Source organism: Calliopsis andreniformis, chromosome 1 (genome assembly GCF_051401765.1).
Source record: "Calliopsis andreniformis isolate RMS-2024a chromosome 1, iyCalAndr_principal, whole genome shotgun sequence".
Taxonomy (NCBI): Eukaryota; Metazoa; Arthropoda; class Insecta; order Hymenoptera; family Andrenidae; genus Calliopsis; species Calliopsis andreniformis.
Genome location: NC_135062.1, coordinates 12,808,665 through 12,836,451, shown reverse-complemented (window position 1 = coordinate 12,836,451; position 27,787 = coordinate 12,808,665). Strand labels below are relative to the sequence as shown.

The 27,787-nt window shown below is 37.6% G+C and overlaps 3 protein-coding genes across 9 annotated transcripts; 1 reads left to right on the top strand and 2 right to left on the bottom strand.

Annotated features, from left to right (window-relative positions):
* Nucleotides 1-4: 4 nt before the first annotated feature.
* LOC143181379 (WD repeat-containing protein 48) lies at nucleotides 5-6,408 on the bottom strand. 3 transcript variants are annotated; one of them, XM_076381761.1, is made up of 13 exons: nucleotides 6,277-6,408; nucleotides 5,806-6,173; nucleotides 5,057-5,273; nucleotides 4,753-4,965; nucleotides 4,378-4,673; nucleotides 4,107-4,292; nucleotides 3,712-4,026; nucleotides 3,531-3,633; nucleotides 3,299-3,464; nucleotides 3,039-3,230; nucleotides 2,706-2,952; nucleotides 2,498-2,622; nucleotides 5-2,429 (listed from the first exon to the last, which is right to left on the bottom strand). In XM_076381761.1, the coding sequence occupies exons 2-12, from the start codon at nucleotides 5,851-5,853 to the stop codon at nucleotides 2,560-2,562; spliced, it is 2,046 nt and encodes a 681-aa protein (XP_076237876.1). In that variant the 5' UTR covers nucleotides 5,854-6,173; nucleotides 6,277-6,408; the 3' UTR covers nucleotides 5-2,429; nucleotides 2,498-2,559. The 3 variants fall into 3 exon arrangements, with proteins under 3 accessions (XP_076237876.1, XP_076237892.1, XP_076237884.1); XM_076381777.1 differs by having other exon boundaries at nucleotides 2,503-2,622; XM_076381769.1 differs by lacking the exon at nucleotides 6,277-6,408 and having other exon boundaries at nucleotides 5,806-6,242.
* A 376-nt stretch (nucleotides 6,409-6,784) lies between these two features.
* Nucleotides 6,785-9,403, top strand: LOC143181459 (SAP domain-containing ribonucleoprotein). Of its 2 annotated transcripts, none has more exons than XM_076381855.1 (7): nucleotides 6,785-7,107; nucleotides 7,392-7,485; nucleotides 7,574-7,635; nucleotides 7,706-7,939; nucleotides 8,029-8,157; nucleotides 8,235-8,306; nucleotides 8,381-9,403. In XM_076381855.1, exons 1-7 carry the CDS (start codon nucleotides 7,057-7,059, stop codon nucleotides 8,480-8,482), a joined length of 744 nt encoding a protein of 247 aa, XP_076237970.1. In that variant the 5' UTR covers nucleotides 6,785-7,056; the 3' UTR covers nucleotides 8,483-9,403. The 2 variants fall into 2 exon arrangements, with proteins under 2 accessions (XP_076237970.1, XP_076237962.1); XM_076381847.1 differs by having other exon boundaries at nucleotides 6,793-7,107; nucleotides 7,392-7,488.
* LOC143181362 (uncharacterized) lies at nucleotides 8,771-25,812 on the bottom strand. 4 transcript variants are annotated; one of them, XM_076381751.1, is made up of 16 exons: nucleotides 25,414-25,812; nucleotides 24,484-24,668; nucleotides 24,206-24,402; nucleotides 17,213-24,114; nucleotides 16,923-17,134; nucleotides 16,556-16,853; nucleotides 16,303-16,481; nucleotides 16,037-16,226; nucleotides 15,709-15,941; nucleotides 15,230-15,629; nucleotides 15,026-15,131; nucleotides 14,613-14,955; nucleotides 14,487-14,531; nucleotides 14,298-14,414; nucleotides 14,118-14,220; nucleotides 8,771-14,041 (listed from the first exon to the last, which is right to left on the bottom strand). In XM_076381751.1, exons 1-16 carry the CDS (start codon nucleotides 25,556-25,558, stop codon nucleotides 11,958-11,960), a joined length of 11,739 nt encoding a protein of 3,912 aa, XP_076237866.1. In that variant the 5' UTR covers nucleotides 25,559-25,812; the 3' UTR covers nucleotides 8,771-11,957. The 4 variants fall into 4 exon arrangements, with proteins under 4 accessions (XP_076237866.1, XP_076237862.1, XP_076237859.1 ...); XM_076381747.1 differs by having other exon boundaries at nucleotides 14,613-14,958; nucleotides 25,414-25,811; XM_076381744.1 differs by having other exon boundaries at nucleotides 14,613-14,958; nucleotides 15,026-15,134; nucleotides 25,414-25,808.
* Nucleotides 25,813-27,787: the final 1,975 nt, after the last annotated feature.

Genomic DNA, 27,787 nt, shown 5'->3' with positions numbered 1-27,787 from the left:
TAACTACTGTATTTAGTAAGTTATTATTAAAAGCAGTATACAGAAAAGATTTTCTTAGTTTCTCTTTCAAAAGGAATTGGTGCACTGCAAGAATTTCTTTCAGTATAAAATTTGGCACCATTCTGTTTAATTCTCTTTTACATTACAAGGACTAACAAACTTTTTACTTTAAAAACTTTCTCGTGTTTGCTACTAAAAAGACGGGATGTATAAGTTAGTTTTGATTTAAAGTTACTCTCACATCTCGATACTATAATTACAAGAGCTTCTTTTTTTTAACGTTATACAATAATACTTCCATTTGTAAACAATATTATTTGTTTAGTGAGGAAGGCTCAGTTATAATTTTTTTTATGAATACTGTATGAAATGCACGCCTCGTGTCTAAAACTATAACATAAAATTATCTACACGTGAAACCGCTAAACAGTATAGTAAAACTTTACGAATTTTTATCGCATTATGCATTATTAGTAATGTAATTATTATATAAAATAAAGAATAGATCAGAATTTTTTTACATGCAAATCAGCAAAATAATAAGTTATTAGAAAATCTCATTTGTCGTTAACGCTTAAAATATGTAACAAAAAATTGACAATCTTATGCTCTGTCTGAATTATAAAAATAAACACGATTAAAATCTATGGATGAACATTATGAATTTACAACTAACCACGGGACTTTCGTCAAAACAACTTTCATGATTATGCACCGCAATGGTGTAACTTACAATTCATATTAGTTCAAATGATCATTAGATCGGCTCGTAAGTGAAATGCCCTCTACAACTTATAATCTATGATCAGGCACATGTTGATTTCCTGTCGCAATAACGAGGGTCATTTAAAGAGAATACATTTCGTTTAAAATAAAATGATCAAATGTGATAATGAATACTACTAGCTCTCTGCAAAAATATACATATAATGCTGATATACAAACACAAAGATGAATCAAACATAACTACAAAATATACAATAGTTCTTCTTTTTGGTAGCCATTTTCTTAATTAACATCATTGGCTTGAAACAAATGGTTTTTCAACGATCTAAGAACAAATACGTGATTGAAGAAATACAAGCGGTAGTATATCACTCTCTTCTACGAAGTTGAACAAGTGTAACAAAAGCTTAGCAAATAAATAGACTTATTATAGCACGCAGCGTATTAAAATGTAACAATGGAATAATCTCTAAATTTATTAAAAAACTGATTCTATGTCATTTCGATAACACAAAAATTACAACATTTAGGGCCGTATTAATAATGAACGGTATATTCTCTTTCATTTTCATTTTCTAGAAAAGTCAAGCGTTTATCCCAATCCCATATAATTGGTGTAAATGCTTCAGTTTTCGGTACAACATTTGCTTCAAATCTTTTATACAGCCCATCACCGTAATCAGGGGACGTTACTTACAGTCGCATTCATGTATGTACAAATCGTAGGATTCTATTTAGTAGAATGAATATTTTTAACGTAAGATCAACTACATACTTTTTTTTAATCTGTTAAAGATTATCTGCTAAGATCAAATTCTGCCGTTGCAGCTATATATTTGTTGAACTGATAACTATATTGTATTTATACCTTCTCCATATGAAACATCCTTACATATCTTGTAAATACAAATTTTATTAGTGGAAGTTCTAAAGACAGAATTCGACCTTACTTACATCGAAGACAGATATACTGCTATTCCTTATATTGTAATGATAGGAAATATTGAACTGTTAATTTGGCTGCTCAAATTTCATTTGATTAATAGTAAATTGACATTTCCTTCTTCTCTTTATAGTTTTCTTTCTTTTGAGACAAGGCAGGCGTGTGGAATACTACGGATTCATGTTATATAGAATACATGTACATCGGTTGATCAATAAATACACGATTTTCTTACTTGAGAAATAAAAAGCACTACTTATAAATTATGAAACACGACTAAATGATATTTATACAGACAACGAATTTAAAAAGTAAGATATTTAGAAATAAAATTGAAACCAATCGTTTCCTGGGCCATATGATCTGTCCCTTTATTTTGTGCTTAACTTTCTCATTATTATTTTTTGAAGTGGGAAGACGATAAATGGCTGACGGCAAGCATTTAATACTTCTATACCCAGGTACAAAAGACATACTTCTCTAAAATCAGACTAAACGAAATTAGTACATTCACATTGCAGGGATGAATTTGGCCTCAGGATATAAACATACAAATATGAGCAATTCGCGCTAATACTTCCACACATTATTGCCTTTAAAATGCGCGCAGCTTCAAGTACTCTGTACGTCACCTGGTTTTTACTCATCTTCAATTGCAGTGTCGAGCGAAACGTCCACCGAAAAACGATTAAACATTTCGTGGAGAGGAGGTAGTGTGAGATGCCACACTCTGCAGCTAGTCCACATATTTTCTGTTATTCTGAAATATGTTCTTCCTTCAGAGGAAAGATTCAGAGCGTAAAGAACGAATAGCGGAAACGTACTTACCTTACCATAGTAAAAAACCAGGCACACTTCAGAGATCCTTGTTCTGACGTACTCAGCCCTAACTATTTTACAGGCCGATAGTGAAGTGTTAAATCCGCTGAACTTTTCCAGATGAAATGCCTAACCTATAATAAAACGAATAATGTAAATAAAAAATGGGTAAAATGGAAAGAAATCTCGCATTGTTTTGTAGAATTCACGACGATACCGTTCTCAAGTCCATAGAAGGGTCCAGAACTTGATCGTTGCATAAAAGTTCAACTTTTTCTTCGGCCAGCGAAGAATTATCAGCATTTGAATCTGTATTTGTTCTATCTCCTGCTGGAGATCCACCAGAAACTGTGTTTCCAGCGCCTGCTACCGATCCTGAGTCACTTCCCGCGCCAAGCACTTTATCACAAACGTGTTCCGCCACTTTACGAATTTGTATAAAATCGTTTGCAATCAAACGATCCCTTGAAAAGTAAAAAATAATGAAGACAATGAATGTTAAGTATGTTATTCCATGTAAAGTCTATAAAAATTTTAATGTATTACGTACTTTTTTAAACTTTTTACACCAGACGTGGCGTGTGGAAGAAGGTAAAAAGGTATTTTAATAAATTGTGGAAGATTTTTATCCACAACAATATTAACTACCCATGCTGGTACAGTTTCATTCAATAAAACTCCTTCTGTTTCTCCTGCCGCATCTTTGACTAATAATCTATACAAAGTTCTTCCTCCCACTTCGCTAAAATAAAAGTAAATGATTAATTATACGTATCTGAAAAAAATAAAAAAATTGTAGTTGTTACATACCTAAATATAACAGGTGTATGACTAGGTACTGAGAAATATGGATTTCCTCCTCTTATGTGCATGGGACCATTACCGTCATTGCTATTTCCTTCATTTTCATCATCGACGTTTAATGGCCTCCACCAGTGTTCAAGCAAAGCTTGCAATAAAAGGTTTCCATAATTCACTGAAAGAAAAATTATTTTTAGCAAATAAAAATCAAACATAGCATTTATATCGAAAGAAATCCTACCTTTTTGATCAACGGCGTCATTTTCTGCGAGACCCGTCTCTTTTGCAGAAACCCACGCAGAAAAACAGTCATTCTCATCTTGCCCTAAATGAATAGTCAACATCTACAAATATATAAGTAGCTGTAGCAATTATTCTTCTAGAATTTCTAACAATTATTTAATTAGAACATAATTACTCACCCCAGTTTTAAGATCTACACTGAACCAATTTGGAACATATACCATTTTATTTCTTTTCTTTATTTCCTGTTCAAAATCTACTCTTCCTAAATCTTCAACTTTGCATGCCTTTAGTACATCGTATAACGCTACATTTTCTTCCGTATCTTTCGTTAAAACATATCTCCGATCATTCAGGAGATGGCAATGCCGTATTGCAGGACCACCTAATATTCTTTGTGCAGGCTCTGTATTTAATAAAGCATTCGAACTTACTCCACTATCAGAGTCACAGTCATCAATTCCTAATTCTTGCCAATCTTTCTGACTTATAGACTGTAATAAATTTCATAATGTTAAGGTATTTTTATCTTTGATAGAGCTTTAATCTTGCTAGTAACATTGTAGATCATTACCCAATTATTTATAGTAGATTCACTAGTTGCCACCCAAATGCTAGATTGATCAGGTGTCATAGCCATCTTTAGTACAGGTGCTTCTTCCTCACATATAACAGCATATCTTTCAGGATAACTTAATTCAGTTACTATAACTCTTTTATCTCTACCTCCTGATATCACATGACTGAAGGTATCCGTTGCCTAGAAGTCATTTATTTCCAGTTTAACAAGCCATTTCAATTATGCATTCTAATAGATGATTCCATTACAGAAGGAATATAATTACCAATAATGCCCAAACACCTTCTTTATGTACCCTAATAGTTTGAATGCACCTTTGCTGTCCCAGGGACCAAAGCTTAATAGTTCCATCGGAACTGGCAGACAAACACTGAGTGCCATCTTTATTTAATACTAATGCTTTAATATTATCCGTGTGACCACGAAGCTTCATTAATTTAGTACAATTTCTTGGATCCCAAAATCTTAGGACTTTCTCTGTACTACCGCTTACTATAACTGTTCCAGTCTGATTCATGGCAAGGCTATATATTGAGTCTTTATTTCCACTAAGCGACGACGCTGTAAAAGAAGATAATGCTCTTTTAAAAAATCTCTTATAAATGAAATAGATAAAAGATTAGAATTTTTTCCACTTTACTTGTCACAGTATTGTTGCTCGCTGTAAGAGCAGTTAATGTATTAACATCCCATAGGAAGATCAATTTATCTAAACCAGCACTAGCAACTTGCTCTTTGTCTTTAGCATATGCCAGAGCTTTCACATAGTCCTTGTGTGTCCTCAATGTGGACATACAGAATCCTTTATGTGCATTCCATACTTTCACTGTAGTGTCAGAACTAGCAGAAATCACTGTAAAATATTAACATATCTTTTTTTTGTTCATAGTAACTAAAGCCAGAAGGTACAATAATGGAAAATAATGTAACAGGAAGATACGTACAGTTCTTGCCTCCACAACATAATACTATATCATTAACCCAATCCGTATGATGTTCCATTGATTGAGTATATGGGTCCTTCATATTTTTGCAATTCCATATCCTTATAATACTATCTCTACCAGCTGAATAAAGTCTATGCCAAGCTGGATCATACTGTAGTGAGTTCACTCCAGCTCTGTGTCTTTTCTCTACTTCATCTCTTATAACCATGGATACCTTGAATACAGATTACATTTTTTCCAATATTATTAGGTAATCAAGAAGGGCCTTAGATGGTCATAATTGGTGCAACGATGACATAATTAAAAAAAAAGAACAGCTTTCATATTAAACCCAGATATTACTTGTTTCATAAAAATTCAGAAATAAAAAAATTCAATTTCGCAGAGGCCTTCTTTGCATCCATCACTGCAATACACAAGTGTTTGCAAAATAAGTCCCCTTTCTACATACCCACAGAGTAACAAACAAGCTAAAGCAACCAACTCCAAGATTCAAACTTTAAAGAAAAAAGATACATATTAATCAGCTTAATAGATCAATGTACTTCCGCGATTTCCTGCTCAAGTAACTAGTTCGCGTTTTTATCCAACGAACGCAAGTAGCAATATTACTCCAAGTGTTTGCCATCAGCGATGCTCGACCCAACGAGCACATCCTCGTTCGTCTAGAAACTACTCTAAGTCGAGCTCCTCTAACGCGATTCTCCCTACAGGAAAAGGGGAAAAAGGTGTTCCATGACAACTACCTGCACTTTCTTTCGGGCGCTCTGCCCGCTCGTCTTGTGAGCTGCCATTATACCGCGAACAGATCCGTAGCTTCGCTCGTAGGTACAACGAAGGGAAACATTCGAGGCGCGAGATTACGCTGCAGCACTTCCACGTTGCGGTGCGCCGGGACCACGTAGTAGCTCCATCGTCGATCACTTTGGAAACATCACGCGATCAGACGGAACTGCGTCTCTCCTGTTCGCAAAAAATAATCCAGAGCACATCACGTACGAGCGAGTACGCGCGAACAGCTGTCAAGCGTTCCCCGATGGCGGTTCTCCGCTTGCATGTAGAACGACGAGGGCCCGAGACACTTGTACAGGTTCCGAATGCCGGTGTCAATGCGCTACGATGTTGCACACGTAAAGTTACATCACGTTCCACGGCGTCCCACAACGCTTATGACTCCATTGTTGTGATTGAATGAAGCCGGATGTATCGTTACTCACGTTTCGATCGAGCAGGAAGGACTCGTTTCCCTGACGTGACTGCAGCCGTGTGTGATCTGTCTGCTCGCGACACGCTTCGACGATGGAAGGTGAAAGTGAATTTACGATTTTCGGAGATCGGTATTCCTCAGGGATGAATTTAATATTCGGGGCCAATGGCTGAAGAGAACAAGGGACACTGGCACTCCCACCAAAAATTGTGGTCGGGAATAAGCTTCTGTTCTTGATCACTAGTGGCGTTAATAATGGATTCCTTGATGTTTAATACGTACGTTTTTCTATGTGTAGCGTGTACTCTGTGGCATGTTCGATGAGGTTAGGTTTACCACACAGGGCGCGAGGGGCGCTAATGTTCCTGGTTTTCAACGATTACTATCACCTCTATGTCTTTTATTATTTATTTATTCCGGGACTATTTTCTATGGAATATGAAATAAATTTGTATTTTCATGCGTTTATTTTGTTATTTGTAATCCTGGACCTTTTATGCAGTTTTATGTGAATTATTTTTGTATTGAGTATCGTTGAGATTGTAGATTTTATTTGAAATTTATAGACCGGTGCATGAGACAGCGGTTCATGCTATGGAAATCTATGAGACGATTTCTGCTCTTATATCGTCTGTGATAGTGGTAGTGATATCGAACTTTCTATAGTGTGTGCGGTTCGATTTGATTTGCTTACTCTCTGATTCCTGAAGACTATACGCGGAAAGATTGTGACATGTTAATCGAACGCCGAAAAACGCAATCGGTTGAGAGAAAATAATACAGGTACACCATGGCAGACTCATCTTATGAAAAGGGACTTACTGAACTTTCGAAAATGAAGGTAACTCGTGTATATTCTATCGCTGTAATCCCATATGCCCGGGAAGATAACCTCAAAATCGAAAGAAGTAGTTTTTTTCGGTATAATTTAAAGTTACTTCGATTACATTCATTTTTATGTTTTACGTATGATTGCACTGTATAATCGTAGTATATTATTATCGAAGTTTAGTAAAAGTGTGTAGTATTTCAAGTATACGTTCGATTCCCGCCTAATGAGATACGAATATTATTTAGAATGAACAGCACAGTTGATACATAATTTTAAATAAATATTAATGATAGGTTGCAGATTTGAAAATCGAATTGAAACAGAGGGGACTCCCAACTACTGGTAACAAAAACGAGTTGGTTGAAAGGCTGCAATTAGCAATTCATGGTGGTATATGTTTTTGAATGTGGTCTGAACTTATATTTTTTTCTTCGAAGAATGATATATTGATAGAGCAATGTTTTTGTGTCACTAGATTCTGCACTGTCGTTAGATGAAACAGCAGAAGAAATTTTAGATGAAGATGCAGTTCTTGGTGTAAGTTTATAATAGATTTAATAAATATTTATTCAACAGTGTATAAAAAAAATATTATTTTCTGGTGTAGGATGAAGAAATAGAAGAATTATCAAGTAAGCCTGACTCACAAGAAGTTAATGAAAAAAGGAAATTATCTACAGAGAGTAATGTGAGTGCAAAAAAAATAGTTTTAAATCGTAAACCAGTAATTGAAGAAGTCAAGACTGAGCAGTCTGAGAAACCTGAAAATGACGGGAAACCAGCTGAGACTGCACCTCCTGAAAGAAAAATAATTAAACTATCAGAGCTTGGTATCAAAGAGGTAACTACTAGCTTAGCAATCTATATCAGATAACAAAGTTATTAAATTCAAGATAATATGTTAATGTAATCTATTATATGTTTATCTAGAGATTAGAAATGAGGGCTAAGAAATTTGGAGTGCCCCTATCAGAAGCTGCTAAGAAAGAAGCCAGATCTGCAAGATTCAGTATTAATAATCAAAATAATAAATCAGCTGCATCTGTAAAGACACCTGTGGTATGCATTATTAGCTCTACAAGAATTACAACAGTCTATCTTTTTATATATTCAATTCTTATTGTGTGCATTTTCAGCACACAACTTATGAAGTTTTAAAGAAACGAGCGGAAAGGTTTGGCACGTCCGTCTCTACTTTAATGGAGAAGGTAATGAATTGAATAAAATTACGTGTAATCGCGTATCTGTAGTACGTATTTCTTACTATTGTGTGTGATTTCAGGCTGAATTAGAAGCTAGAATAGAAAAACGGAAAGCCAGGTTTGGCGATGTCAACCCTGCCGATGAGAAGATATTTCATAATAAAGTGAAGATCGTCAAATGATATTCGGTGTTATATACCAAAACAGCGACTTAGATGCAACTTTTGTCCTAAGTTCTCTCATTTACAGTACAATCACTGTGTATACTTAATTCAGAATCATTGTATTGTTATAAAATACTTTGCACAATGTATCAAAGAGGATCATTCTGTTTACTGTAACGACATGCTAAATTTCTGTTTGAAATATGTTTAATATGTTTTAGTTTCTGAACGTTTTCAAAAAAATATGTACAATTACTTGATACATAATCGCCTTAAAACATTATCGATGATGAATAGATTATATACTGTGTTATGATAGTATTTTTTTTATTTATAATGTAAAACTGACATTGATGCTGTGTTAAATAGAAATAACTTTCTGATTTTTATTTTAAAATACATCGACGAAAAGAGGCATATATGTAATATCAAAGTTTTATATCATTATAAAATAACACAAATATGAATAAACTGTTTCAATGTCGAATTGAATATTTCGAAGAAAAAGAAAAGCATCCTATAATATTATTTCAATATATTGAATTTTATTACAAAATGTTTGTATTTAGGCTACAACATGTAATATAATAATTGCGTTTGGTCTAGACCCTTATGAAAAGAAAAGCTAAACTGCACCACATTTACTGTTGCCTCGACAAGACACTTCGTCAGTTTACGTTTCAAGGAAACACTCATAAATGCGAAAAATGTTCTGTACACATGCAGAAACATAACACGCACTCCTTTCGAGAGCTACATCAGATTGACGTTCGAGAAACGTTTATCCAACTTTTGAGATCGAATTCATTGTATTATCACAAATATATTTCGTACGAAATATACGAGTTCCACTAAATGCGGAATTGCCATGCATAAAAGCAATACAAATATATATGAATGTATATATACATATATATATATATATCTTCTGAAAAAATCGATTTTGCATAATTTATTGTTATTTTTTCTATTTCTTTTTGTTCAGTGAGATTAAAAGTCGTTTTAAAAAATGAGTCTTCGGACATATCGAAAAACTTCAGCTTTCCTTTCCGCTAGAAGTGTTCACTGTTGATTGTTTTCTTATCGAAAATTTAAAAAATCGGAACGTAGATACTTTATAAAAATGTATAAGAGACTTTATAACGCGAGTTCGTATTTTCCTTGAAGCGCACCCCAACAACGAACGGTCCGAAGACACACGTTTACGTTTAAAGAAGACAATAGGAGAGATTGTACATTAAACGGTGTATAACCGAAAATATATCGTATAGGTGTGTAAAAAGTAATAAAATTAGCAATAGTTAAACTCTCTCTATCAACGTTATACGGCGGTGTGTAATTATGGGTAGAATCGGTTCGATTCGGTTCGTTTAAACATTCTTCGACGAAGTTAAAAGGAAACTATTCCAAGCAGCTAATCCTAAGATAATGTATTTTCTTTTTTTTTATTTATATAACTTCTATTTATATTAGGTATGCGCGTACGTGTGATAACTAAACAGATACATGATTTTTGTGGCGCAAAGACACTACCAGCTTTGCGGTTCGATCAAAGAGCAGGAGGCTGTCGTCGAACGTAAACATTGTACACACAATCATTTTTTGCAGAATATGTATATATATATATATATATATATTTTTATTTGACGCGTAACCGTATCTGTTCAGTGAATCACTTAAATACCAATCGGTTTCTTTTAGTCTGAATTCTCTTCTCGACGGAAGAAGCATCTATTTTTAAGATATTCTTCGAACGTTCTGATTCAAAAAGAGAATTCAACAAACGAATCTTTTGAAGCCGTACTGTAGGCACGAGCAACTCTAATCTTGGGTCTAGCACATAATGTTATACAATACGAAATATTCGTACAATAATTAATTTTTGTATACTTTATTATACATATATAACTCTGTGTATATATTTTTCCTTTTCCTTAAAAGCTTGAAAAGCGTCTCAAAAAACAAAACTCTGAAGAAAAAAAAAAGTAAAAAATAAAAAAATTTGTTAATTTGTATGAATACGGTTGCACATGCCTGAAAAATCATATACACTTTTTAACACGTAGATACATATATAATTATGTAATTTGTGTAATTGCACGCCACGATAGAACAATAAAAATCTTTCCAATTGTAAACTATTTGCCGATTATCTACACGCTTTGTTCTCGCTCTTTCATTCTCTCACACACTTTCTTAGGATTGGACTCAGCAGCCTCCTGTTCTCTAATATAACTATTATATTCAATGTTTGTTTGCGTTTTCTCCTTTTAATATAATTATCAAGTAAAATTTGTAAAATACAATATACTACTTATCCATAAATTCTTAATCTTTCCTTTTTTTTTTATAAATAATAATTATATAGTAGTAGTCTTCACACCATTTGTTAATTTATTATAATCGGATGCCGTTTCCTTTCGTTTTCTTTTAATTTAAATATTACATTTGTGCCCTTTGCACTAATTCACTTTTCCTCTGTTTTTTCTTTTTCCTTCATAGTTATTCTGCGTGACTGTGTTTCATATATAATACATGTAATATAATCTAAAGGACTTATCGTATTTACATATATACACGTAACAACGGCACATAGTCCGAATTTGTCAATAACTCTTTCTTCTTTTTATTCTCTGATCACTACTAAAAGACCGACTTCACTTCCAATAGCAAACGTATATTCTGAAGAAAGGACACCTACACATCTACAACGGTTCCGGAAGTAATTGTGCACGCAACTTCATCTGTGAATATTAATAAACAGATAATAGATTAAAATTCTGGTCAGATCTTTGTGTGCCTGTGTGTGTGTGTGTGTAATCCTTCCTTCCCCTAATGCAAACGTAACCATTTCTCTTTTTCACCTACATTCCATCGCTACTAGCACGTGGTCGTTTGCTTCATATATATATAAATTTAATCAAACTCGAACTAATTACAAAAAGCTTACAACTCTTAGGAAATAGGCTCCATCATTAGTAATACAATAATTATTACCGCCTCTCCCTTTTCGCTTGGCCAACCTTGGATGCGGTTTCGCCGTCAATCATATCCCCTTCTCTCACGCATCTAAAAGCGCAAAGATATCAGACAACTGTTTGCTTAAGAGGTCAAAGAGGAAGACGATTCTAACTCTACGCGTTCCCTTACATTTTAAAACCTGTTACGAGTACGTATTACTGTATAAAATAACGCTAGAACGTACATCACCGTCATAGTGCAAATAGTCTTTCTTTCATTATTATTCCAAACATTCCAATGCCCCGACACATAGTTTTTATGCATATGTATACGTTAATATACCTACTTGTATTTACGATTACGTTACACGTTTCACATAATAACTTCTTTCCACGGTTCTCTCTCATACTTGTCCCTCTCGAGCAAAAGTTGTGACCCTCGGCCTGGCCGCTTTTCAAAACCATACTGCCCGCCACGCGTCCTAACATCGTTCCCACTCAACGATTCAGGGTTGGCCAAGATCTCACTCATGCTACGAATCTAGATCGTCCTCTCTCTGGCTACTAAAGTACGACACTAAACCACCGAACTCCCCCGTGCCCTCTTCATCGTACTGTTTATTCCCAGCACCACTGTCATTCGGATGCGCTTGCTGCTGAGGCGGAGGGTGTTGCGGAGGCGGCGGGGCTTGGATGGGAGGTTGATTGTCCGCGGGGGAAGAGAAATGATCCGCAGGATAAGGGGAGCCCTGGTACGCAGCTGCGTCGTCTGCCGTGGACATTGGCGGAGGAGGTGGATAGGCACCGTAATGGTAATTGGGAGGCGGCGGGGGATGGTACGGTGAGAAATTCCCAGGCGGTCGATTGGGAGGTGGCGATGGTTGCTGCAGGTTGTGGTTCACTGGAGAGGCGTTCGTGAAAGGCGGTATTTGATGCCTGGGGCCCATTGGATTATCGGCGAACCTCGACAGAGGAGGGGGTCCTCTGACGTAAGGAGGAGGGGGAGGAGGTGTTGGACCGCCTTTGGCCAGGGGACTTCCAGCAGCAGGCGGAATCATCGCAGGTCCAGGCCCTAACGGAGAACTACGGTCTCGATTGTTGATCGATATGGGCCCACCACCCGATGGAGATGGGTCCATTGGATGATGAGGCGTGTGGTACAGCTGTGGACCAGGCACTCTCATTCTCATCGGCGGAGTTCCTGATCTCACTGCCGCGAAGTGAGGCGGTATAGTCGACTGGCCAGGCTGTCTATATGGCGATGGGATTCTTCCGCGTGGCTGCATCTCGTAGCCCGTTCTGGGTCCAGCCATTATCTGGCTGCCAGTGGTTGGCCCTCCGAAGTACTTGTGCCCCATCGCCGCGGCTGCGGCCGAGAACGACTGAGGACTACTCGACACAGGCTGAGATTGGAGCATTCTGGTGATCACGGAAGACTGTTGTTGGTTGTTGGGTGGCATCGTTGGGTAAACCGTTTGCGGAGTCGGAGTCTGCGAAGACGGTGGACCTTGGGACGAGACGATACCAGCCGGCGGCGTGGACGGCGCTGAACCGGAAGTGCTGCTGCCTGGCGTGGGCAGCACGTTCGGTATGTCGCCAGGTTTCATCTCTGGATTCGAGTCGGTTCCCATGCCGATCAGACCAGCCTCAGCGGCGGCCTTAGCTGCCGCTTCCGCTGCTCGAATTGCCTCCAAGGCAAGAGTCTTTTTGCCTTTGCCACGCCCTCTTCTTTTGGGCTTCATAGGAGATCCATCAGGATGGAAAAGCTGTCCATCTGGTCCAGTCATCATGGGAATGTGTCCTTCGCCAGGTCTCTCTGCGTCGGGCGTCATGATCGTGGACATGTTTGGAGTCATAGTGGGTGACATGTTGCTTGGGATGTTTGGGGAAATAGTAGCCGACAGAGTGGTGGTATTTAAATTCGGAGCACCATCCCTGCGCATCTGTTCTGCGAGAATTTCTGCTTTGCTGCGTCGACCTCTCTTCTTTTTCTTTGGTACCTCTCCGTCGGTCCCTTCGGGCGCGTTTGGATCTCGCTGCCTTTCCGCTGCTAGTATTTCTAACGCTTTCAAACGAGCTTTCTCTAGTTTCTTGGCTTCCCTCTCTTCTTTCTTCTTTTTCTTTGCTATTTCAATGGCCGCGAGTTCTAACTGCCGTCTGCCATATTCTTCGTCCTCCATCATCATCTGTTCCAACTGCTCTTCGTCTAAATCGTCTAATGCACCTGGTCCAAGTCCCGTCAGAGAGCCTTCTGGAACATCTCCGGTGAAGGAACCTGCTACTGACATTGTTGTGCCACTCAATCCTACGTTTTCTGAAAGATTGTCATCGAGTTTGGAGTCCATGTCTCCTATAGGATTGTCCATAACGTTGGCCATGATGTCTTTGTCTAGATCTTGATCGTCTCTCCTTTGGATCATAGAACCGATGAGAAAGTTTTGTTTTCGTGATTTATTCTTGCTGCCAGGTTTTGGACCAGGTTTTTTCCTCTGCTTTGGCGCCCCATCGCTTGCCATTTTTCGTTTAGCCCCGGGACTTTTGCTTTTCCTTGCTTTCCTATTTTTTGGTGATTTGGTTTTGAGTTTGTGACCATCTTTTTTGGGATTGTATATGTCTCCTACAAGATATTATTAATTAATATTATAGTTATAAGTGAAAAATAGTGACGAACGTTAGCGCGTCTTGAAAATTACCTGAATCTGAATCCTTTTCAGCATCTTCATCCAAATCTTCACCCTCTTTTACAACAAATTCGTCTTCACTTTCTCCGGTTCTTCTCAATGCCTTTTTCAACTCCTACAATGAACATTGTGAAGGATTTCATCTTTCACATTTAATCTAGAAAATATTATATTTTTACTTTCGGTTTTTACCTCTTCGCTATCTGACGCTATTTCCTCTTGATAATTAATTTTCCTCCCTCGAGTTCGTCTACTTAATATTTCTTCCTCTTCCGGTTTATTTTCATCCGGAAGGCCACCATAAATGATCTAAAAGCGCAATTAAACTTGTAAAATCAGATTATCGAGTCAAATGAGAAAAAAAAATGAAATAAAATTTACTTTTCTTCGAATAGTTGGAGTCTTCTTTGGTTTCACTGTGCTTTCCTGTAACAAATTACAAGATTTAAAAAATGAACAGAAAAGAACAATGCAATTACTTCAACTAAATTACAATTATGAACTTACTTTCTTTTTTTTGTGGTGCGTTATTTCTTCTAATGGCAGAGTAGGTGGCACATTGGGCAGTACCGTACTTACTTCCGCTAAATTTGTCTCATTTGTCTGACTAATATCCTTGTTTTCATTCATTTCATTCCCATTATCAAGTTTGATATCTAATCCTTCAGGTATTATAGATTCGCTGTTTTCTAATTGGGGTTGAGTTTCATATTGGGTTTCGATTCTTGTTTCTTCGTTCGATTCATCGTTGTCACTTTGATTATCAGACTCGATAATACGTTTTCTCTTTTTTTTCTTTCTACTTTTTGTTTTCGTCAATGACTTATATCTCGATGTTTGTATAGTTCTACTTCTAGAACAAAGTTTGGTTATAATACACTTACACAACTTCACTTTATTATTTAATAACAGTATCTTACTTTTTCTTTCTTTGCCGCCACGAATTGTCACTGTCTTCGTTATCAGAATCCCATGTTGATCGAGACTTTTTCCTCTTTGGTCTATCACTTTCTTCACTATCGTCGTCTACTGTAAATAAAATCATTCACAATTTTTTAAATTGTATGATAAAAGGATATAAAGAATAAAGGGAAAAACGTTCTTTTTTTACTTATTACACTTACTAAAGTCTCCTTCATAACGTGTAGTTCTAGTCCTAGTACTTCTTCGTACTGATCTTGAGTCTCCTTTTCTGCTGCGCCGTTTCACATCAGCGAAAGTGCTTTCGTCAGAAGACGTCAAATGATCGTCGAAATCTTCCTCTTCTTCCGAACTTGTACCTTTAAAATCTTCATCACTTTCTGGATCATCGTCGCTACTAATATCAAGACTATTCAATTTTCGATGCTTTTTACGCGACAAAAATTTCTTCACTACTCTTTTCTGCTCTTCTTCTTCCTCGTCAACACAATCCTCTCCTTCAATCTTATATTCATCGTCGCTGTCTTTCTCCGATTTTCTGTCAATACTATCTTTTATCTCCTGCGTTTCTTCTATGTTCAATACTTCATTTTTAAAGTGGAGCTGGAATAATTATTATAAAAGTACTTGAACTAAAAACAATTTAAAATCACCTTAAAGTGTAGGTGAACAATCTTATTACCTGCGCCTCTTCTTTTTCAGCGTTAACTATCGTTGCAATATCTTTCCCTCTCCCTTGATTTCCAGCTCCTTGAACAGCTTTTACATCGTCCTGAATTGCCGCATTGATCATATCATCGTAATCATTAAATTTGTATCTATTAGCACATCTCCTTTCACGTAACTGATACACAGGTTCACTCTCCTCGCTACTAGAGGTTTCTGAGCTCGAAGAAGAGGAAGCAGACGAAGATTCTATAAAAGACAAGCATGTAAGATTATTTAATTAACAAGTACAGTCTCTTACAGCCTTGCTATATCATAAAAAGAAGAATTAAAATTATAGTTACCATTATCAGATTCCTGGCTAGATGTTTTCGACTCTTTTTCATGATGCTGTGGTTCATTCTTGTGAAGAACATTGTCTAAACTAATGCCTACAAACGCTAGTCGTTTCTTTCTTAAAACTTCATTCTCATGTCTCTTAGCTAACTGATCGTACGTCTTTAAACTTTCTCGTAATTTAACCACAAGTAAATTCTGCAATTTATTTTATAAGTTTTAAAGCTGTGGTAAGAAAATTGGATTAGATAGTAAATTAAAGTGGTTCACTTACGTGCTGACATGGAGGACAGAACCAATCACCCTCGGGTATGAGCATAAGCGCAGGCCTGAGACAAGAGCAGTGCCATCCTTTGTCACAAGAGTCACAAAGAAGTATCCATTCTGGATGATCTGCTTTGCCACATTTCTGACAAGCATATTCATCGTCTGCTTCTTCAACGTCACTCTGAGCTGTGAGCAAAAACAAAGTTTATTTACTATGCTTCAACGCGAATGTTAAGTCTATGAATGAATCTCTGCTGTACCTTTTGGCGCGGTCCTAGCTCTTCTTAATGGCTCAGACTCCTGATCCTTTTCAAGGTCACTTTCTGGTGAAAATTCATGATCGCTCTTGAAAAGCAGAGAGCCTTCGCTTTCTAATTCTTCTTCTTCGTCCTCATCCTCGTCATTTTCATTTTCTTCGTCGCTACTGGAACCCGAGGAACTTTGCCATGGATTTGATTCATTAAATTTGGCTAACATCTTCTTCTTTTTTCTACGTTTCTTTTTAGACTTCTTTTCCTTCTCTATTTCTTTTATCACGACTTCTTCTTCACTTTCAGGCTAAATAAATCATAACAGTTATAATATATTCAAAATAAATCGGAGAAGTCATATAAAATAAAATGATACCTTCTGTTTTTTTCTTTTCTTTTTCTCCGTGGAGTCTTTCTTGTCCTTCTTCTCGCTTAAAGCTTCTTCTTCGATTCTTCGTTTATCTGCTTCTTCTTTGATTTTTAATTGCGCAATTCTTCTAGACTGCCTAACAGGTGTTTCGTCCTGCGCTAACCCAGATTGTTCTTCAGCGATGTCTCTCCCTACTTCAAGACCCAAAACCATTTTCCCTGTAAATGATTTAATTTTTGTTATTAATGTACTCTCGAAATACTTCGTAATACGATAAAGTAATGTTGAACACTCACTTTTTTTTCGTTTCTTCTGTGAAATTGGTGTCATGCTCAAAGGATCACTGTTAGTTGTACCATCAAGATGAATCTCAGGCGATACCTCCGAAACTTGATTACTCTGAAATTCAGAGTGTTTTGGACGAATTGTACGTGTACTTCCTCGATAACCACGTCTTCGTCTTCCTCTAGGACGTCCCCTTGCTTTCCTCTCGATCGCAACTGAATGAGTAGTACTTTGGTCATCGCTAGCATCCTTAACATCCTGCTCTTCCGATTTCTCAGGACTACATTTCACAGCCGCCTCGTCCTCCGAACTTATCGTTACAACACGACTTTCCTCGACAGATTTCCGTAATTGCTTGTCAGGTATACGTTTCCCTCGTAATTTGATTCTTTTGCCACCCATCATTTCTTCATTTTCTTGTTTCGTACCTCCATCTTCCGAGTTCGAGTCGTGCGAACTGTTACGTCGTTTACGAGAAACTTTAGGGGATTCTGTAGAATCTAATTTCCATCCCTCGTAAACGAGTTCAGAGACAGGCTTAACTCGTATACCTATTTTAGGTGTAGACGTGTCAGTTTGTTCATCAGCTAGTTTTTTTAGCGTATCTTCGTCAGTACACGCGAGAGGATCGATCTCTTCGCAAGTTGCGTTAAATAAATTTTCATTGTCTACACCCATGGAGTCATCTGATTCTATAGAAATTGCTTTCACATCGATACTCTGAATTTCTGAGCTCTCCTTTTTTTCTTCGTTTTCAGTGTCAGTAGTTTTCTTATCAGATTCACTTAATATCTTACCTGTTGCATTAGTATCTGTATTCGATTCATCTTTTATCAATTGTGGTACAGTGGTATCGGATACTTCATCTTCGCTTATTTTAACTTCATTGACTGGTACTTCTACCTGTTTAAAATTATCCAAATCTTTATCCAATTGCACTTTGGAGCTTGTCAAATTTTCTAATACTTGCTCATTGGATTCCATGTATAGAGGCTTTGACTTAAATGGAGGGACATCTTGAATATCCGAGACATCGCTCAATCTTTTGCTAGCCTCTTTTTTAGAATCGTTTTTTAGGATAGCTGATTCTGATGGAGCTTCCAGTGAATTAAGAATTGGCGTATTGTCATTGGCACTTGAAACAATATTTTCAGAAAAAGACTCTATCCCCTTATTTATGCTTTGAAGGGATTCTTTATGCTTTGCATAATTTTCTGCAGCATTCAAATTTTCAGTTTTCTCGGACATAAAATTTACAAACTGTAAGTTATCCATAGGCTTGAAATCTTCCGATATTGTTGCAATATTATTTTTACATATATCCGATTTATTTATACCTGAGGACATATTGTCAAATTTCAGTGGTAAAAGGTTTGATACGGGGTGAATGGCTGTATCTACTTCCTCTGACAATTCTTTATTTAAATGCTTCTCTTCATGCAAATTCATATCAAATTTATGTTCCTTGTCGTTAAATTCTGACAATTCTTTTAACTTTTTTAATGGTTCTACAATTGAAAGTTCGTCTACATGCTCTATTCCTTTATTATTGATAAATTTAATATCATTTTCCAAATTTGTTATTAATTTCTCTTCTACAGGCTTTATGTGTTGCTCTTTTAGATCTGTATAAGTCATTTCATTACTCATATCATTAGACTGAATATCTGCATTAGCCTGCTCAAAAATTTCAATTTCATTTGCAGAACTTTCTGGTTTAGGATCATGTACTTGTTCAGGAACTAACTTTGATAAGTTCTCTGATTCTGGAACTAAATTTTTGCTTGCTTCTTCAATTTTCCCAATTTCCAACAATTGATTTACTTTTTTAATTGTTGAATTCGTACATTCTTTATTTACTTCATTGCACAATTTTTCAGAATCTGTTTCAAAAGAATCAGACAATGCTCCTGCGTTGACCAATTTTGTAATATCATTTTCCTTAGGATTATCATTCACTTCATTTTCATTTATTGGTGTAACTAATGCATCTTTCGTGTCATATTGAAGAACATCACAATTATGTTCTTTGCCAGATTTTTCTTCATCGCTTATTTGTTTTTGTTTACATTCAATTTCTTCATTCATCATTTCCTTGATGTCATTTTCCATTAACGATTCTGTTTGCTGTTCATTGACCAATGTACTCTGTATTTCATTAAATAATGACTCACTTTTCGTAACTGCATCACCGGAGTTTTCATTTTTCTCGTGCCTATTATCAATCGTAGTTTCTTCCAAATTATTGAAACAGCTATTTTTGTCTTCGGTAGATTCAACTGGATCAGGCTCAAAAACATCGTCGCTGCCATCATTAGAATCGCTGCTGTCATAGTTTGCAACCAAGGATGTTTTAATTTCACTTACAAACTCCTCAGAATTTGCAGGATTTGCATTTAATTCGTTAGATTTTACTTCTTCATCATCTAATTTTTCAGCAATATCATTTTTTACTTCTACATTATCTGAATTCTCCATGGTATTACTTACTGAATCTTGCTGTTCTTCTTCTTGAACAGTGGCATCTTCAGATTGATCCACATCATTATTTTCCGAAATCGTGGATTCTATCGCTGTATCAGGTAGTTCCTGTTGAGTATTTACAAGATCGACATTCTCGGTTTTTTCGGTTTCAGAAACAACGTCCGATAAAGTAACTTCATTTTCGTTAACAGAAGATGAATGTAGTTCTGACGAACTACCATCGATATCCTTATCGTTAGATACAGCTTTTTCTGAACATGTTTTCTCTTCTTGCGATTCGATAAATTCTTCAGGCTCCAATGGCTTCTCGTTAATATTTTTGTTCAATTCTTCATCAACACAGGAACTCTGGCCCTTCAGTACAACATTCTCAATTTCACTTGCAGGTTGAACTAAGTTAGATAAATCCATTTCTTTTGTAGTTTCAACAGTATCAGATTTGGATGGTTTAAAATTATTTGTATCAGGTACTATCTCTGGTAATACATTGTACATAGGATATTCATCTTTAAAGGACGATCCTTCAGAGTCTAATTGCATTTTGACACCTTCACAAAACGAAGTGTCTTGAATGCAAGTATCATCTGAACTACTTATGGTAGGAACTAACGCGTCTTTGTTACATTGTTCAATCGATTCTGAACTAGTAACAGCAAAATTCTCTGCAAAATCTAATTCAGTATTAACATCAGGCACAGAGTTTTCAACAGCTGAGTCAACCACCGTCTCCTCTCCCGTTTCTTTGGAATCTCCTGAAACTTCCTCCTGAGTACCAGTATTACCTTTTGCACTATTTTGATCAGGATCAGAGCCGAGCTGACTTTCGCTTTTCTCATCATCAGCATCTATCGATCGATCTTGACAATCAAACCCTGAAACACTGTCATTTTTATCATTCTGTTCGCTACAGCTTTCCATCGATAAATGCGATTCTTTTTCAGAAACAAGCTCTTCTTTCCCAGCTGAACTATCCACCTCTTGATCAGTAGTAACATCTGCTCTATTTGCACTATCAGATTCAGAGCACTGGCTTTCAGGTTTTGCTTCCAGTTCTGAACTCTGAACAAGAGATGGGGAATCTGAATGACCGACAGATACTGAATCCATTTCTGATTCATTTTTTTCACACGTTAATAAATCAGAAGATTTAGTGTCAACCACTTCATCCTCTAAACAAGAATTCGACAATTTTTCGTCTTTAATACCACTGTTTTCAGGCTCTGATTTTTCATTTTGTAATTCTTCGTTAAATGTACTGCAAGTTTGTGGTAGCGTTTCATGTTGCGTTGACTCAGTGGACAATTTAAATTCTGTTACAGGCGGTGTCGTACTTCTCAATTTCGTGTCTAAATCATCTTTACTTAAATCATTCGTACTATGAGGTTGCGAAATCGTATCCAATATTTCTGTTCCCTCAGATTTCAAGCATTCGTTTGTTGAATGTTCAGTACTAGAAATAGGGTCCTGTACAGAATCTGTACTACAAATTTTGATGTCTTCTTCACTTTTTAATTTTGATTCTGAATTGGAGGAATTTGTTTCTGTATCCGATGTTACATTGTGTTCTTCTTCTTTTGAGTATTTTGTAGAAACTGCTTGTCCCCATGCAGTAGTTGGTTCTTCATTATTTTTTATTCTATTTTTATCATCACTTTCGCAATGCGACTTATCGGATTCAGGCGTGTATGATTTCAGCTTCAACGAATTATTATTCGTTTGCGTAACATCGAAATCGTCAGATTTATAAGAAGAGATCACGTCTTCGACAGGTTTCGAAGAAGAAACACATTCATATTGCAAAGTATCTGGTTTAGATTGTATAGTTGTTGAAACTACATGGTCAGACTGTGATTCAAATATATCAGACCTTGACGTATACGAAATGCAATTGGGCCCAAAAAAAAATCTTGGTGGAGACGCGGCTACTGGCTTACATTCATTATCTACTCTTTCTGAAGTGCTCGTCCCATGTGAAACTATACTGTCAGAATCACAAGTAGTTTGGATAGGATTTTTATGGGACGTAGTTTCTGTACAAGATTCAAGTGTCTCCGATGTATCGGCTTGACATAAAGATATAGATGAATCACACTGGATGGAATCTTGGACAGTAATATTTTGCTTTTGTACAGTAGAAGTCTCGCCTGCGCTCTCTTTCGAAGTTTCTAATTCTACATTGCTCTCTTTTAACGTCGCACTCTCGAGATTTACAGAATTTCCATCTACATTAACATCTTGATTTTCGCTAGTAGAATCCTCACATTCAGTTTCACTTTTTTTCTGTGATATGTCTCTTTCATTTGATATGATACTACTGTCACATTCTGGTTTTTCTTCAGGTTTTCCAACGTCCCATCTCGATAGCCTTTTCACTGTACTGCTACTATTTTTGGGTATAATTTGCACGCCCAATGTTGGCTTGAACTTTGGCTTTTCTTGCATGGAGCCTACAACTTGATGATTCCCCTTCACGTTATCAGAGGATTGAGGAAAATTTCTATTTAACTTTATGATACCTTTATTTGCTACTAACGACCCAGAAGACACTTCGTTCATAAGGCTGCCTTCGGTTGAGCTTTTGTTTGATGATAAAGACGAAGTAGCAGAATCAGCTTCGTTTTTTGATTCGTTGGTTTCTTTATTGTCAGCTGACGTATTATCCCCAGGGTTACCGGTTTGGCATTCTGCCCCAGACCCTTCCCCATAAAAAAAAATTATGGGTTCTTCTACTGCTTCGCCAAGACCAGGGTTCACGGCGTCGCAGTCACTGCCAGAACCTTCACCTTGGATCATCATGAGTGGTCCTTCAGTGGCCTCACCAACTTCGTCTCTCCAATTGGTACTCATCAGTGACCTCTTATCCATAGTCCCCCTGATTGGTATTATATCTGCTGCTCTTATTCTTTTCAACATATCTTGTTGCATCTCATCTCCTTCCAATGGACGCTTTCCCGGCGTTGTGTTCATCCTTAAAGCTGCTATTTTACTTGGATCTGACAGTATTGTATAATTTGGTAATCTGTGATCTTCTTTACTAGGTATCCTCGATGCATTATGGTACGGAGCAGATGATATTTCATAAGCAGGAAATGGCATTTGTCTTTTGCTTAAATCTGCTACCATCGCATGATTACGCATCATCACAGCCCGAGCATCGTATGGTAAGCTTGCAACTTCTGGTTTGTTTATTTTCTTCGTACTAAGATCCATTTCTCTATGCTGAAAATCTTGTGTTCTATATCCAGGAGAGGGTAAATCTACATTCTTATTAAATTTTCGACTAGATAAATCGATTCCAGAGAAATCCATTGGCCTATTTTGTTCGTTAGCGGCTTCCCAACCCCTAGGCGATGTAGATAGGTCTATACCTCTGTGGCCTCTGAGAGCGTTAGCTTTATCCGTTTGACTTCTTGCACAAAAATCTTGCGGTAATCTATCGTCCTCTCCATTTACTACGCTTCCTACAATACTGCCTGATCTTGCTAAATTTTCCGCTATTTTCTCTAACGATTTCATCCCACTCGGCTTATCGAGCTTTTCAGATTGTATCCTAACAAGATTTGCTGCCAATTGATCTATTGGTTTCACAGACAATTTACCATGAGTTGTTGGTAAATCTACTGATGGAAAAGAAAGATTATTTTTGATGGATAACTTATCGAGTGGTTTTACCATTTGCTCCATTGTATCTTCGTGTTTTTTTGTTACGTTTAATGCGGTACCAATCGATGCTGCGCCACCAGTTACTTTTTCTTCGTGCATTTGTTTTATTTCAGAAGTATTTACCAACTTAAGAGGAGATGTAATAACAGGTATTTCAATTGATTTAAGAGGCAATGATTCTTCAGGATCAACTTTTAAACTATTCGTTTCTGTATGTTCTTCAGATTTACATATTTCTACAGGTTTAATATCAGATGCACCAGAACTAACTGTCTCCTTAAGCAAATTTATTTCTTTTTCTTGAAATGCTTCTTTTTCTGAAGATGCATCAACCTTACCATTCACAGTCCTTAAAGATGTCACTAAGAGAGGTGTGCCAGTATAATTTGATTCTATTGCATGATTTTGTATGGTTTCCTGAGAATCATCTTCTTCAGTATTTTGTTTCGAACTTTCATCATTCGTTCCCTCATCATCACCCTCCACTTCTTCTTCAACATTATCAGCCTCAACAGCATCATGTTCTTGTTCATCCCTAAAGTCTTCTCTCTCATGTTTTTCTACTTCTTTCTCATCCTGACCTTCAATATGGATACCATTCTCTTGCACAACTTCATCTTCCAGACTTGGTGATGTTGTTACTTGACCAGTATCAATAATAGGTTTCTCAGAAATTTCTAAGCTATTACTATCCTCGTTGATAGGAATATCTCCATCTTCACCATTGGTTAAAGTGTTTATGAGGCTAACAACACCCTCTCGATCCCTAGTGTTTACAAACAACTTGTTAACTATGTATTGAAATATTATTTAAAGACTACTAGGAAATATGAAATTCATACAAATTGAAAACTTACTTAGCTACAAGTTCCCAATTTTCTTCGTCTAAATCTTCTCTATAGACCCTTAAATTGCACTCTTCATCAAGCTGACACCAATACGATAAACCAGACTTATCTCTTCCTAATGGTTCTACACGTAACTCTTTAGCTGCTAATTTGTTCACCTCATTTTTAAACTTTTGATTCAAATCAAATTGTGCTTCCAAAAGAACCTGCAATGACAGAGATTCTTCATATAGAATAAATCTGATTTAATAACAACAGGTATATAGCATCATAACAAGTATATATACTTTAAGTAAACGTAGCTTGACAGCAATACGGGCTTTCTTGTAACCAATTCGTTCGAGTTCCCATCCATCTTGATTAGAATACGTGTGACAGAACTTGGCCAATGCTCGTTCCCACTTTTCCGGTGAAACTGTTTTACGTATTTTGCGCAACAATTTAATGTGTAGATCTATCAACTGTTGTGGTACTATAAAGAAAACGAAATCACATATAAACAATAAAGAACCATTCAAACAAAATTAATATTTACAAGCTCTTTGAAGCTAGAATATTTCAAACTTTTACACACTAATAATCGATAAATTATTTTCATCGAATTCCTCCTAGATAAATATGCAAAAAAAAGCATAAAAAAAATGTGAATAGAGTACGGATCGGAAGTTCGACGATTCATAACTCGTAATCACGTGTAACCGACGTTGACAAGGGAGGTGGCAGCACGGGAGAAAATAACAACAGCAGAAAGAGAAACAAATCGAACCCGACTGTCAATAACGTTCCACCAAACCGTACCGATGAATCGTCGTCGCAAACATTCGCAAATCATCCCAGACCAATTCTCACCAAAATCAAAAGCAACAAGTTTCCGAAAAGAGGGACAAATAACAGAAAATCCTACAGGAGAAAAAAAAACAGTGATTCCCATTAAGGAAAAGGGAAATAAAAACAGAGTCGCACGAGTATCCTTGTTTACTCGTCGATTCGAACCGATCGGTTCCCAAAGGCGACCGAAGCCGCGGGGAGCATCGCGATGGACAGCTTCACAGTAAAAACAAACCGCGAAACGTAAAAACCTGCGTACACATAATATCGCACGCGAGACTTTTGGCCTCGCGGGGGCGGGTCAGTGATTCTCTCTCTCTCTCTTTCTCTCCCTCCCTCTCGCTCTCTCCTTCGTACGCATACACGTATGCACGCTCGAGTTTACTCACCCTCCTGCGTGTTCTCGAGCATCTCCTGGAGGCGGGCGATATCAGGATAGACGATGCCGCAGGATTTCCCGAAGCACTCCAGAAACGAGCAGATCACCGCGAAATTTGGGTCACTCGCGCAAGAGGCTTCGTTATCGGACGCCATTTTTCCGCCGCTTCTCTCTGGGGGCCCGTCGCCGCTAGGCGATATACTACGCTAGGCGGCCTAACAACTCGTATCGCATTTTCGTGAAAGCCGCGTCTACTGGTCGCACTGGTCCGAGGCAGCAGCTCCGCACAGCCGACGTTCACGAGGCGTCGCGACGTCGTAGGCGGTACGCAACGTCGGCGGGGGCCACCTTAAGCGAGGGCTCCCGACGCCGCTTCCCGCTTCTCGTTGCCTCGCGCTCTTATACACGCACACCTCACGTCCCGATGTTCCTCTACCTGCCACTTCTATTACTCACACCCGTGCGCGACCGAGGCGGCCACAAACGGACTCCGCGGAGCACGCGAGCGCGACAGAGAGACGTGCCCCGTTCCCAAACGTTGGCGAAACACTCCTTGCGTCGCCGTTTCACCGTCTTCCACTTTTCCCCCCGGTTTTCTTGTACCCCGCACACTTTCGTGTTTCGGTTACGTCCAGGAGGCGCGGGACATTTAAGAGGGACGAACACTTTCTCGCACACACGAGCGCGCGCGCGCCCTCGACTATTCTCCTTCCTCCTCTCGGTTCACTTCGCACTTTTCCACATATCACGGTGCTCAACCAGCGCGCAAACACACGGGGTATGTACACAGAGGCAGGCGGCCACGAGAGAGAGATCGTTGCGCCTCTCCGAGTATATAATGTATATAGCGTGTGTGGAGAGTATGTGCACGCGCGAGGCGCGCGCGCGCGCCCACCTTCGGGCGCAATAATAACGATGCACGTAATCGCGGGGTATCGCGTTCCCCAGACACGTTTGGCTCGTACCGAGGTGCTGCTCCTATGCGAGGATCGACGTCACCGTGGAATCACAGGGCGCAACGCCGTGGGAGATAATGGACACGACACAACCACCAAGGCGACAATAACAACAACGAAGGCAGCCCTGTTCCTTGCAGCGCGCTGTACTGGACATCGCCTTCGGGTCCGGGCTGCGAAACATTTCGGGGGGTTCTCAACCTGCCGTCACGAGACACTCTACCTGCGAGGCTTTGAGTGAGGTGACCGTGCGAGACGAATTTTTCGAAATAACCTCGGATTTTCTTATTGTTATCCGAGGTTCTTTAATATTTGGGATGCTTTTTCGTCCTGAATTCAGTTACTCTGTTCCTGTTTCTTCCGAATTGCGAGAATACGTAGAACTTTTGGGACATGTTACTGTCACGTGAAGTTTCTTTGTTTAAAAAGTGAGTTAAGATTGTAACAGATTGAGACTGATTTTTGTTTAGTTAGTAAGTCTTCTTATGTGTATAGGTTGATGAAAAGTTTGAAGGTTTTTTGTCTACTTTTATGTTGTGTTTCAGGAGAGAATAAATAATGTGGTAGTTGTACTTTGGAGCAAGAGAAAAAATTTTAAATTTCCCGCGTACCCGAATTTCAAGTTCAGAAAGATGGTCACCTTACTTTAAGCCGCGTCTATGGAGGAAAGTGGGGAGCGACTTTTTTTCAAAGAATTTAGACAAGTTGCAGTCGAAGCTGAGCAAAATGCGCATTTTAGATGTTGAAGCTGAGGGAAGGAGTGTTGTCAGGCTGATTTGATCTGCGATTATGGAAAATTATCTCTAGATAATGGTAACTAAAAAGTCGAATTATTTATTTTTTATTATTCTAAAGTATAAAGTAAGTAAAGTGTAGTTATTGTAAAGCAAGATGATATAAGTATGCAAGTCGCGTATTTCTGTTTTGAAGATGTTGAATTGTAAGTCTGATATTCTTCGACTAAGTGTTCGCAGAGTGAAGTTCTGAAGTGTAATATTCACTTTCTGATAGATTCAGATCTTATTTATTGAAAAAGTTGGTAAATCACTGGCTTACCAAAGAGATAAAAGATATAAGAAATTGTAGACAAGTTAGAAATCTTGCTCATATCAAATTAAAGTATTGGATTACTATACTATTAAAACAGTAGTGTTTTGAGAAACAGTAGTTTTTTAAGTATAAGTCTGATTCTGAATAGGTTAACGTGAAATGCAAATTACAATCTTCATTTACTTGATTCAAGCTTTTGCAACAGTATCTAGAAATATAAAATGATTCTATCTTAGAGTGAAACAGGATGTACTGCTAGTTTTAAACTGCGCACATTGTGAAACCGCACAAATGCACCAAAGAATCATTCAGATGAATCCTGTCCAAAATTTAAGCAACAGGTCTTTCATAATAAGTATACTACTCTTTCTCTCCTCT

Bases quoted from the DNA above. Each gene is read 5' to 3' on its own strand.
- LOC143181379 (XM_076381761.1), bottom strand. From the start codon at position 5,853: ATGGCAGCTCACAAGACGAGCGGGCAGAGCGCCCGAAAGAAAGTGCAG. The intron at 3,465-3,530 runs GTAGGATTTCTT...TTTTTCTTTCAG, and splicing joins TGACGCCGTTGATCAAAAAG to TGAATTATGGAAACCTTTTA. The intron at 2,623-2,705 runs GTATCGTCGTGA...GTTTTATTATAG, and splicing joins CTTCTATGGACTTGAGAACG to GTTAGGCATTTCATCTGGAA.
- LOC143181459 (XM_076381847.1), top strand. From the start codon at position 7,057: ATGGCAGACTCATCTTATGAAAAGGGACTTACTGAACTTTCGAAAATG. The intron at 7,636-7,705 runs GTAAGTTTATAA...TTTCTGGTGTAG, and splicing joins ATGAAGATGCAGTTCTTGGT to GATGAAGAAATAGAAGAATT. The intron at 8,307-8,380 runs GTAATGAATTGA...GTGTGATTTCAG, and splicing joins TCTCTACTTTAATGGAGAAG to GCTGAATTAGAAGCTAGAAT.
- LOC143181362 (XM_076381744.1), bottom strand. From the start codon at position 25,558: ATGGCGTCCGATAACGAAGCCTCTTGCGCGAGTGACCCAAATTTCGCG. The intron at 24,403-24,483 runs GTATATATACTT...CTGTCATTGCAG, and splicing joins TCAAGCTACGTTTACTTAAA to GTTCTTTTGGAAGCACAATT. The intron at 14,042-14,117 runs GTAATTTTCAAG...AATATCTTGTAG, and splicing joins TGAAAAGGATTCAGATTCAG to GAGACATATACAATCCCAAA.